Source organism: Aspergillus affinis (genome assembly GCF_023601865.1).
Source record: "Aspergillus affinis strain CMG 70 chromosome Unknown NODE_75_length_177070_cov_86_291390, whole genome shotgun sequence".
NCBI lineage: Eukaryota > Fungi > Ascomycota > Eurotiomycetes > Eurotiales > Aspergillaceae > Aspergillus > Aspergillus affinis.
In genome coordinates this window covers 155,999-167,707 of record NW_026515856.1, presented here as the reverse complement: position 1 = coordinate 167,707, position 11,709 = coordinate 155,999, and the positions used below count along the sequence as shown (strand labels likewise).

At 55.1% G+C, this 11,709-nt stretch overlaps 4 protein-coding genes across 4 annotated transcripts; 2 read left to right on the top strand and 2 right to left on the bottom strand.

Annotated features, from left to right (window-relative positions):
- Positions 1-271: 271 nt before the first annotated feature.
- cds1 (phosphatidate cytidylyltransferase) lies at positions 272-1,836 on the bottom strand (the record flags this gene model as incomplete). The annotated part of the gene is made up of 4 exons (XM_053102549.1): positions 272-310; positions 365-1,164; positions 1,241-1,613; positions 1,678-1,836. The coding sequence occupies 4 exons, from the start codon at positions 1,834-1,836 to the stop codon at positions 272-274; spliced, it is 1,371 nt and encodes a 456-aa protein (XP_052954038.1).
- Positions 1,837-2,197: 361 nt separating this feature from the next.
- KD926_010041 (putative DNA repair protein Rad26) lies at positions 2,198-4,794 on the top strand (the record flags this gene model as incomplete). The annotated part of the gene is made up of 2 exons (XM_053102547.1): positions 2,198-2,905; positions 2,962-4,794. 2 exons carry the CDS (start codon positions 2,198-2,200, stop codon positions 4,792-4,794), a joined length of 2,541 nt encoding a protein of 846 aa, XP_052954037.1.
- A 255-nt stretch (positions 4,795-5,049) lies between these two features.
- KD926_010040 (mitochondrial 37S ribosomal uS4m domain-containing protein) lies at positions 5,050-9,819 on the top strand (the record flags this gene model as incomplete). Its single annotated transcript, XM_053102546.1, has 4 exons — positions 5,050-5,148; positions 5,555-6,040; positions 6,126-7,024; positions 7,647-9,819. 4 exons carry the CDS (start codon positions 5,050-5,052, stop codon positions 9,817-9,819), a joined length of 3,657 nt encoding a protein of 1,218 aa, XP_052954036.1.
- A 423-nt stretch (positions 9,820-10,242) lies between these two features.
- Positions 10,243-11,709, bottom strand: KD926_010039 (pyruvate dehydrogenase (acetyl-transferring) subunit E1 alpha; the record flags this gene model as incomplete). Its single annotated transcript, XM_053102545.1, has 4 exons — positions 10,243-10,748; positions 10,826-11,280; positions 11,361-11,494; positions 11,587-11,709. 4 exons carry the CDS (start codon positions 11,707-11,709, stop codon positions 10,243-10,245), a joined length of 1,218 nt encoding a protein of 405 aa, XP_052954035.1.

Sequence of the window (11,709 nt, the reverse complement as noted above, 5' to 3'; positions counted from 1 at the left end):
CTGGTAGGCGTGGCACACGTCTATCCCAGCAGGACCTTGTACAGGATATTATTGGCAGGAAAAGAAAGAAAAAAAAGGTAAGCAAATAGGAAAGGAGAAAAGGTGTCGTTTAATGGAGTTTTATAGCAAGAAAACTCCTGATTTCTTGTTCGGGGAGAAAAGAGGCAATTAAAAAGAAGTGGTTATTGCAAGTTTTGTTTCCAAGGAGAAAATGTTGAAGTTCATCATCTGAGTAGAATGGAAAAAGGGCGGGTCATTATCAGGGAATTATTTATCGTCGTTTGAGCTCGGTAGTCAAGCAATCCAAGATCTATAAACCATCAGTAGCTGCGCAAAAATATTAAGAGTGCATAGGTATACACACCGTCTCGGAGACTGTTCCTTGGTTGTAAAGGTACTTGCCGAGGCCACGGACCACCTCGAGTTGTTCTTCAACGGTCAATCCATTGATAGCGGTCTCGATAATGTCTCCGACACTGGCCTTGTACACGGCAATGAAGCTGTGGTAGTACATGTACGCGAAGAATCCCATGATGAACTGGCAGTCCATGCGATCGGTGATACCGCCGTGGCCGGGAATCGACTCGCCAAAGTCCTTGATCTTGAACGTCCGCTTGAGTCCGGAGGCGAAGAAGCCGCCGAAAGGCGCAATGAGGGAGGCAAAACTGGCGAAAACCAGGATGTGAAACTGCATGGGCTCAACGTAGAAGGTCTTATCCAGGCCGGTGAATTCGGGGAAGGGGAACGAGTACGGCTGGGGAACGAAGGCCGGGTTGAGAGTGCATTCCAGTCCGGTCAGAACATTCGATCCAAGGTCGTTCACCGGGCAAATGAAGTATTTGTAGCGCATCAGGACATTGGTCATGAAATAGCCGAAGATTATGGTGCAGATCCAGGCACCAAGGAATCCCTCCACCGTCTTCTTGGGCGACAACTGGATAAGCTGGGTCCGACCGAAAGTAATTCCACAGACGTAGGCGAAGATATCATTCGTGATGACGAGGGAGGCCGGCAGGAAGAACCAAATCATACCCTCCAGGACGTTGTTCATGACAAAGTGCGCTTGCACAACGATCAGGTACAACGCCATATGTGTCCAGGCGAATTGAGTGAACTGGAACCGATAGTGTCCCTTTTGCAAAGAACCAACGAAGAAGACGAATCCTAAGAGAAAAAAAAAAAAATCAAGGTCTTAGAAGGGCCACGTTTGCGAGCATAGCTGTGTTGATGGTAGACTCACCCATGACATAGAGCGTGAAGCTGATAAATCGGTGGTGAGTCGCCAGGGGCAGCAACACCTTGTCAACCAGGAGAATATGCTTGAAGTAGTAGATGACACTTTCTCCGTAAAGGAAATACATCGTCGTGGCCAGGAAATACCAGTTGAGCGACTTGGTGAACCGAAGGTTCTTCTCCCGACTGGGGACGTTAGCAATGGCAATCACCTCCTTGAACGAGACGATTTGCACGGCAGATATGAGACCAATGATGTAGATGTGGCCCGAAAACATGGAAATGAAGAAACCGGCAATCATCACGAAGGTCCATATTGTGCGGGTGATGAAGGTCTGCTTCTTTTTCTCATAGTCGGACAGCTGCGGTTTCTCGGACTTCTGCTCAAGCTGTCAGTCAGCCTTTCCCAACAATTTCTCCAAGCCGAACAATCAGGCTGCTCACCTCTTCGGGGATCGTCGCCTGCTTAGACACGCTGCCGTTCTTGGACGGGCTACCAGGCTCGGAGGCAACATCGCTGGCATCCGAGATACTTAGGCGGCGAGTTTCGGATCCGTTGGACGCCCGATGTTGAAACCTAACATTCCGGCGAGATTTGGACATGGTGGTGTCAATAGGCCGAGGGCGTGGGAGAGCGAGAGGACGGCGAGATGTGTTGCAGACGCGGGGAAGGAGGGGAAGGCGTCGAAAAAAATTGTTAGGAAAAAAAACTGGGGTTCGGAATGGGCCCAGCCAGAAGGATACGACCAGGGGGGGAAGAAAGAGGAGAGGAAAAGAGACGAGGAGAGAGGATCGAGTGGGAGTAGTGATCGCCGTTTACTAAAATTTCATGTGAAATGGCGACCGGACACGGTCGGACGGGAAAGGGAGTGGAAAAGGCCGGAACGCGAAAACACGAGGGGGGGAAAGGAGGTCGAGATGAAGCAATTTCCTGTCAATATAACATTGGACGAGTTGGAATGAGATGAAGGAGGGGAGCGAAAGAGCGAGAGGAAGGAGGAGAGAGGAAGAAGAGAGCGAGCGAGACGGCGCGGCGAGAGCTGAATCCCGTGCGGCGCAGGTGACTCGACGTCAGTTTTCTCCGCGCTTTCCTGTCCCCCTCGCTCCACCCCAGCAACCCGAATTTCTTCGTTTCCTTCATGGCGATCGTGCATTTAGGGGCATGGAAGACAACGACGATGACTTCTTTTCCGACGATGGTTTCGACGACCTGCCCCCCGGTACATTGTTTCAATTGGAGCAGAGCGCGTTCCAGGCAACACAGGCTCAGAACCTAGCTCCCTCCCAGCCTGCAATCGAAGTACACAGACCTACTGGGAACTTTCAAACCCGAAACCCTCAAAAAGCGCCCTATGTCCAAACCAGACAGCCTGCACCTGCCCATGCAACGCTGCAACCCCCGGCGCGCTTGCACACTGGATTGACCAACGATTACGGCGATTTGGATGTGGGGGAATTGGATGCAGAGGTATTGGACGATGGAAACGATACGACTATCGCATTCGACCAGTCTGAAGTATTCGAAGCGCAGCCCAATCACCCACAAAATGTCCTGGCGCCGGCGGACGACAGTCACGAGTTCGATGACACCCTGCCCGACCTCATGGAGGTTGAGGCGGGTCAATCACATATCAATGTCCCCCAAGAAAACTTCCATATTGCTGCTGAACAGGTAGGTCCTGGCAATCCTCGGTTGGTAGCTACAGGGCTAACTCGTCTTCTGTGGAGGAACAGTTGGAGCGCGAAAATGAACGATACAATCAAATGATGGAAGAGCTCGCCAGCGCCAAATCGATGGCGGAAACCAAAACGGGAGAGATTTCAATTATACGGGCTAACCAGGCCAAGCTTTCCGAGAATTATGAGCGGCAATTGGCGTCTTTGCGAAAGGCGATCGCGGAGGAGGCGGCCAGACACAAGCAGGAGGTAGAAGCCGCACGCGCGGAAGGGAAGATGTTGGCTACGGAGAACGCATTCCTCAAACAAGACCTGGCCGAGGAGTCTCTACGGATAAACAACATGAAGGCGAAGGGCCGAGCAAATGAGAAAGTGCCGCCCGTGACGCCGAAGAAAACCAAAGTCCTTCCTTTCCGCGACGGGTTCGACGACGAAGAGATTCTCGCCGTGTCGCCGAGCAAGTCGGCGCGATCGAAGCGCATGACACCGGTAGTCCCGGGGAAAAGGAAGAGAAGAGAGAGCCAGGACAGCCCAATCCCGCTGCAATTGAGTCCGCGAGCGGAGCCTATGGCTATTGACCCCGACCCCCGGGACTTCTCTGACGATGCGACAACGGGCGATACGTTTCAGGCGGCGGCCCCGGCGGCTCTGGCGGCCCAGAGTGAGGAGAGACAATCGCAGTCAATGAAGCGGGTCTTAAATCACCGAACGTACCCTAATGAGGAGCCTGACATCGAAGCCATGTCGCGGTTGAAGTTCCCATCAGAGCCGCAGCGGACGCTGGCCACCATTTTGCTGCAGGAAACGGAAGCACTTCGCATGGGGAACAATGTGGTCGAGTATGCGCGAGCGATTACCTCCATGTGGACCCGAACACTGAAAGAGAAGTTCTTTCCACCTGTTCCCATGTTCATGGGTATTTTGCAATATATCTTCGCCGTGGAGGCGCCGTCAATCGGGTCTCAGCTAGTGGAGCATCTGGTTCCTGTGTTGCAAGAAGCCGGGGAGGTCAATGCGATCCCTCGATTCAAACACTCACCCGTGTCGCGACAGAACTTCGGACAAGTACGGCAAACACCTCAATCGGAGCTAGAACCTCTAGTAGACTCGACCGAAGCACTGGCATTGCTGTACCAGATTGCCAGTCGGTCTTTGCACATCGATCGGGAACTCGAGAGATTTTGGCGGTACATGCGCTATGACTTCGTGCTGATGATGCTGAATTGCTCGCAGCTTATTGCCGACATCACTTTGACCTTGAACCTTCTTACCACCAGCGTGCGCGCGCAATCGTTCGGTTCGATCCAGGACACCGAGCAGGATCAGATTGCCAATGAAAACTACATCGTGGACCGCGTGGCAAACCTCCTGAGTGAAAAGCCGCACGTGGACCAAGGACAGCCCCCCTATACGCCGATCGACATCTGCGGGATGCGCCTAGAGGCGCTGTCCCTGCTGACATGCATCGCATTCAACATCTCAGCTCCTCAGAGCACCCACGGCAGCTCGGTGCTGGCGTCTCACCCGACTGCTCTGGCGCGGTTGATTCGAGCAATGCACGACGAGCTGGATGCACTCTACTCCTCACCCCCGGAGGCGGAGCAGCACGCGACCTTGGTGAATGGATTGATGGCGCTGGTCTACGGGGTGATGAAGCGCCATCCTGAGGTCGATTTACAGAATAAGCTGGACCGTGTGGCGGGCGGGAAACAGAAGTTTCTGGTTGTTATGACGCGCCTGGCTTTCAGTGAAGGGATCATGTTAGAGGCGAGGATCGACGACGAGACAGTCGAGATGGCCCATGAGATCTTGGACGACGCAGTCAATCCGCAGGAAGCCGAGGCGTTACAGGAAGTGTTCTCAAGTGCGAAGCGGGAGGAATAATGAGCGATTGGGATTGAGGATAATTAGGACATGATAAATGATGTACGATTTAACAGACGACCTACAGGAAGATGAAATGTAATGAGAGAATGAACACGAACGAGCAGCTCTCTCGAGACGAATCGAGGTTGTCCGTGGAGCTACTGGTTACAGCTACAAAAAGATCTCTTCTCCATACCCCCGCGTATAGCGAGGAAACGATGAAAAGAAAGTAAAGATCCATCAAGTGGAAAGTGCCAAAGAATACGCCTGTCAATGACCCGAAGGCCGTTGAACGGACTGTTCCGCCGCGCTGTGCAATGCAGGGACCAATCCGTGGTGGACCGCCTTCTTGATCGCAGCCACCCAAACAAGGTAAGTATGAAGAAAAGAAAGAAGAAAAGTCTAAAAGTCGGAGGCTGCGGGAGGGTTAAATACTCTGCGGTGGGGCGGTGAAAGAGGCGCTAAGGTAAGCGAGCCTGCACTGGCCAATCATACTCAGCGAGTTCCGAGCAACTGCCTTCTTGGTGCCTGAGGACCCAGGCAGGAACCTTCCAGCGGAAGCTGCCATCACGTGTACTATACCACGTGACCCCTGCGAAGTTTTGGCGGCCGCAGAATGAATTGCACGGCGGACGAACCGGAGCAGGAGAAGAACTTCGTTGCAGCCCCCCTCCCTCTTCCTCCATCCATTCGCCCATCATGAGAAACAGGGCCACTACACCGTTGAAGCCGGTGCAGAAGCCGGTATGATTTTCCTTCTAGTCCACTGAGTTGACAGCTCCTGGTCGACCGCGACTTCGATCCTCCGGATGCTAACATGGCCATGTCCAATTTCCAGAAAGTCCGGCAATCATGGAGCAAATACAACCTGTTTAACCTCAATCGGATGCAAACGCCCAATACCTTCTACCGGTCGTTCTTCCAGCAAAAATGGACCGCCAAATCCCTGGCCCGAGCATACCACGGCGAACAGCTGCCCGAAAAGCACTGGCAGCGCATGTTCAACCCCCGGATCCGCAGCGTCATCCCTATGGACCCCTACAAATTGGCCGCCGATGACGGGTCTGCCATGTCGGCCGGTCGTGGATCGGGTCTCTCGGATCAGAAGGTCTCCAACCCTCGGCCAATTCCGTTCTCGCAGATGACTTTTGCGCCGTTGGAGCGTCGGTTGGACGTGGCCATCCACCGGGCCATGTTTGCCAGCAGTACTCGACAGGCTCGGCAGTTTGTGGTCCACGGTGCCGTTACGGTTAACGGACAGAAGGTACGTTGCAGGATCTAGGCTGAAGAGGGGCGGATGAAACCACGATATCGGACACTGCTAACCAATGCCAATCGCCACTATCCAGATGAGATACCCTAGTTACCTTCTCAACCCTGGCGACCTCTTCCAGGTCGACCCCGAACGTGTCATGTACGCCACCGGTGCGCCCAAGGACAAGCACGAGCGTCGAGAGAGCCGTGTCGCCCGGAAAAAGGCCGGGAAGACGCCGGCAGAGGGAGAGGAAGCTGCTGCCGAGGAATCGACCGAGAAGAAGGAAGCTGACACGGAAGTCGAGAACAAAAAGTCCGAGGAGGAAGACCCCCGCGAAACGCTGAAGGCTCTGCTGGCTCAGGCCAAGGTCATCATGGGCAGTAACAAGGAGGTGATCCCCGCCAAGCGCAAGCAGGAGCTCCGTGGATTCCAGAAGGCCATCAAGCGAGTCCTGTCTCGCTCGGAGTCCAGCACCATTCTAGCGGACAGTTTGGAGGACCAGTTCTCCCAGCTGACCCTACTCTTGAAGGCCAAGAAGGCTGAGGCCAAGGAATCGAAGGACTCCAAGGAATCCAAGGAATCCAAGCAGGAGCAGTCGAGCAACAAGGCTGCGGCTGCCTCCGACGAAGCCACGGCCAGCGAAGCCAAACCCACCGAGGCCCTGACAGAGGCCTTCCGCCAGGCCGCCGAGAACCCTGAAGGCGAGGTGGACACGTCGGAGCTCAGTGAGGAAGAGTTCGACGTGCTCAGGCGGGCACTCGTGCAGATGCGCGACAACCCCATCGACAACAGCAAGCCCTACGCCACTCCCTGGCGCCCTCGCGAGTACATGAGCGCCTTCGCCTACATCCCCCGGTACTTGGAAGTCAACCATAACATCTGCGCCGCCGTCTACCTCCGACACCCCGTGGCCCGGCCTGGCTTCTCGGAGGTGCCTTCGCCGTTCGGCGAGTCTGTGAGCACCTTGGCCTTTACCTGGTACTTGCGACGACGGTAAACGGCGCGGTAACCTAGCCTTGGGTTGCAACGGTTAAATCTTCTTACTTTTCTATTTTGTCTCTATTTCTTATGGACTGGGCAATGTTCCACAGTCTTTGTATTACTGGGTCTCTGTCTCTGGGCTGATTTTTAGTGTTTCTGTTTGATTCTTGCATCTGTTTGGTGCTTAGCAATGTATTTACTATGTACTCCTCTTTTTGTTTTCTATCTCTTTACCCCCCTATCTACCTGACTCCTTCTATCACATACAATTATGGAATGTTTTTCTCTAGAGGGAAGAAAAAAAGAGTTGACGGCGATGGAATGTGACGACGGTGAAGGATGATGTGGAAGGGCGGATCTGTATAATCAAGAAAGCTCTATGGAATGAAATGGAATGTAAATGTACCCGATCTCCACTTTCATCTCTCTTCAATCTTAATTTTCAAGATCTATAAGATTAAATATAGAAAGATTGTACACAACAAAGCGACACTGAAAAAACGAGCCCCGGAAATGGCGATACACCTGGCGGGTGAAAAATACCCAGTCAGCGACCGCCTTGACCCGCGCGCAACCCGAAAATTGCAAATCAACGCGGGATTTTTCATTCCTCGCATTGCGATCCTCCATCCAGCATCATCCACACATCATCGCGACGGGCACTCCGACCCCCAAGACGATATATATCACGCACCGAGTCCTCCCTTTTCCGTGACGCTCTATCAACACCCCCGATCTTTCCCACACCGTCCCTTCGTCGCTTGACTCGCCCTCGGTCCATCGACGACGTCGTCGTCGTAGCCGTCTATCCACGGATCAACGACAACACCAAGATTAGATCCATGTATTCCTGGCCCAGTCATTCCAGCCATGCCGCCAGCGCCTCAGCACCCGGGCCCGCAGGAAACGCAGGGACGACAGGCTCGCCCGGCCCAACAACAGGAGTCGGATTAGGAGGCGGCGCAGGAGCATCCGCAGCAGGAGGACCAGCCGCAGGAACAACAGGCCCAGGTCCGGGTGCAGGCCCAGGAGGGCCAGGAGGAAACCCACGTATCGAGTCCCCAGGGTCGGCGTCCTCGTCGTCATTCCAAATGCCTCACCTCCGATGGCTGCCGTCTATGATATCACGCTCGTCTGCGGCGACGGCGCCGCATACGGGTCATGGACAAGGTAGTCATGCGGCACATGCGGGACATACGACGTTACCAACCTTGTCGTCGAATTTGCGAATGGGCACGCCGAACGCTACACCGCAGCAGCATCTGCCGCAGCAGAGTCCCGTTCATCATCCGCAGGCGCAGATTCATCCGCATGCCCATGTCCATGCGAATACACATGCGCACTCACACCCGCATTCCCATTCGCATCATCATTCCCACTCGCACTCACACTCCCAGTCGCAACCGCAGCCGCATTCGCAGGGCCGTCATACGGGGGTTTCGGCGGTGGTGGATGCGCGACGGGGTCAGCAGGCGCAACCGCAGCACCATCAGCATCCACAACAACACCAACAGACTGAGTCGATGGAGAGCTCGGACAGCGAGCAGTCAGACGGGGGACATCGGGAGGGGCGCGGAGGTAGCGGGGCCGATGGGTCCGAGGAGGTGGAGTTCATGCCTTCGCCGGGCGAGAACACGCCGTCTCGTCGGGCAGGAGGCCGTGGACGAGCGGACGATGGACACAGGATCAATCGGCATGGGGCCGATGGGATGTCAGCCACGCACCCAGTTCTCATTGACCACTCGATGGGAGACGAGGTCGGGAATGGCGGCGGGGACGACGGCGCAGACGCAGGCGGAGGTAATGACGCGTCGCGCAAGCACGGCAAGCGGCTGACGACGAAGGAAGAGGTCTCGCTGTTTGACATCTGCAACCGGCACGCGGAGGAGTTTGGTCAGCGCAGCAACCTCTGCAACTGGTGGCGGACGGTGACGGCGGAGTTCACGAGCGAGCAAGGACACCCGTACTCGTGGCATTCGGTGCGGCGGAAGGTTGAGCTGGTGACCAAGCAGCGCATGAAGTTCCTGGAGGACCAACGCGAAAAGGGTGGCAGCAAGGCCGACGACATGTCGAATCCGCGATGGCGCGCGTCCGTGGATGCGTGGATCCCGACGTGGCAGCGGTGGGAGGACGCTGAGGCGCGGCGCATCGAGAAGCGGGATTCGCGACGGCCTCGCAAAAGAAAGGATCGCTCGTGGGAGTCGTCAGGGGGGTGGGAGGCGCCGACGAACTCTTCCAACGGGGGCTGGCGAGCGGCGTCGAGTCCCGTCGTGGACCACAGTCGCGCGTTCGGACAGAGCCAGTCCTCGTTTTTGCCGCCGTCGTCCGCGCAGTCGCCGCAGGTACGCTTGCCCCCGGGCTTTGATAACATGTTCACCTCGCCCGTGGTCAGCGGAGCAAGCCCTGCACCGAAGGCGGCGGGCTCGTCCATGGGGAACACGTCCATGCCAGACAATAACATTATGTCGGCGATGTTGGAGACCCTCGGCAAGCTGAATAAACACCTCGACACGGTCAATCCGGACCAGCAGAATGCCTCGCCGCTGGCGTCGTCTCTCGCCGGGTCGAACCAGCGCAATCAAAATCCCCGACGGGAATCCCAGCAGGACTCTGACGGCGAAGAGTCCGAGCCGGCGGCCCTCTCTGTCGCAGCCATCAGCAAGTTCAAGGAGGAACTGCGGCAGGAAATGAGGCAGGAGATCCGGAGTGAATTGGAGAAGGACCGGGCTGCATTCGAGGAAAGGTTGGATTCGGTGCAGAGGACGCAGGACATGATTCTGGAGATGTTGAGACAGGAACCCACTTAGCTTCGTTGTTTGTCTTCTGAAGTGGTTATCCTTATTGTCATTTTTATTTCCCGCCACCCCTATTGCTCAGTTTGTTGATATGATACCCAATGACATTGCCATGCTCAAGTATTGCTTGCCAGAAATTCTGTGACTTACTGATTGCCTAACAGCTGAAGAGTAAAGCGAGTATACAAATAATCTCCAATAGTATCTATTCCTAATGCTATAAGAGAGAAAGGAAGAAAAATGCGAAACTATTAAATTCCCGGCTAAATTACAATAAGTTAACATGCATGGTATTGCTGCATAGGAGCCCGCCAAGCCAACTCTGCTGTTGCCTGTTGTTTTCTAAGTCTGTATAATAACACCCCGTGTTCTCTTTAAAAAAAAAAAAAAACAATTTTCTTGCTCCAGCTTAATCGTACCTGTCAGAGAAACACTCTAGTAGTAGAAGGTCTCGTCGACGGTACGACCACGCATCCACTTGGGCTCACTGCCACGGACGTAGATGTCCTCGTAGAGGATACGAGAGTTGTTCTCGGGAACGGGCATGGCCTCGGCAATGGCGACCTCCTCGTCGACGTGGGCACGGGCGGCCTTGTCCAGGCTCTTGAGGTCCTCCTCGCTCGTGACGCCCCAGTCGAGGATCTTCTGCTTGAGACCGGCGATGGGGTCATTGGTGCTGCGCATGCGCTGGATCTCCTCACGGCTACGGTAGGTGGTACCGGGGTCGGACATGGAGTGACCTCCGTAACGGTAGGTGACGTACTCGAACACCAGGGGACCGTTGCCGGCGACGGCGTAGTCCTTGGCGTACTGGACGGCGGCCTTGGTGGCAAGGACATCCATACCGTTCACCTTGATACCGGGGATGTACTGACCACGCTTGTAGTACTCGGTCAAGGCGGAGGAACGGGCAGCGGAGGTACCCATACCGTACTTGTTGTCTACAAAGATAAACCAGTCAGTCCTATCATCCCTTGCTGCCGTGTCTTGAAAGGAAATCGGAAAGTCGAGTACTTACTCTCACAACCGAACAGGACGGGGAGGTTCCAGAGCTTGGCCATGTTGAAGGCCTCGAAGACCTGACCCTGGTTGGAGGCACCGTCACCGTAGAGGACAATGCTGGTGGTGGGCTCCTCGTTGTACTGCTGGGCGAAAGCCAGACCGGCACCGACGGGGACCTGAGCACCGACGATACCGTTACCGCCGTAGAAGTTGGGGGCGAACATGTGCATGGAACCGCCCTTTCCGTAGGCGATACCCTCACGGCGACCGAGCAGCTCACCGATGATGGAGCGGACCGTAGCGCCACGCATGTAGGCGAAACCGTGGCAACGGTAAGCAGTGATGATCTTATCGTCGCGAGTGATGGCATGCTCGATACCGGTGGCGACGGCCTCCTGACCGGTCGACAAGTGGCAGAAACCTCTGATCTTCTTCTCCTTGTAAAGACGGTCGGCAGCCATCTCCATGCGCCTGAATGATAGAAGAGAGGCCCGTTAGATGACAAGTGATACTAAGCGCCACGGAGTAAGGTTCCGGGTGGGTATACATACCGTGTCGAGACCATATCATAGTACATCTGCTTCAGCTGCTTCTTGGTGACCTCGAGGGTGTACGGGGGAGGGTCGAGTTCGTACGTCTCGAAGCTCTCATCGGAGAGACGGACAGTGAAGGGCTTGTCATCCTCCTAGAGACAGATCGCATTTGAATCAGCATTCACAGGTTCTATTCCGGTGATATAACAGTTTTTTCGGTGTTTCCCGGGAGCTCTCAACAAACCTGCGGAATATTTTCAGCATGCGACGAAGCGGCGTCGGTGGTGACGGAGCGACGGGCAAAGGGGGCAAAAGCCTGACGCCTCAAAGGCGCAGCCTGACGGGTCCACGCAGCTCGGAACAACAT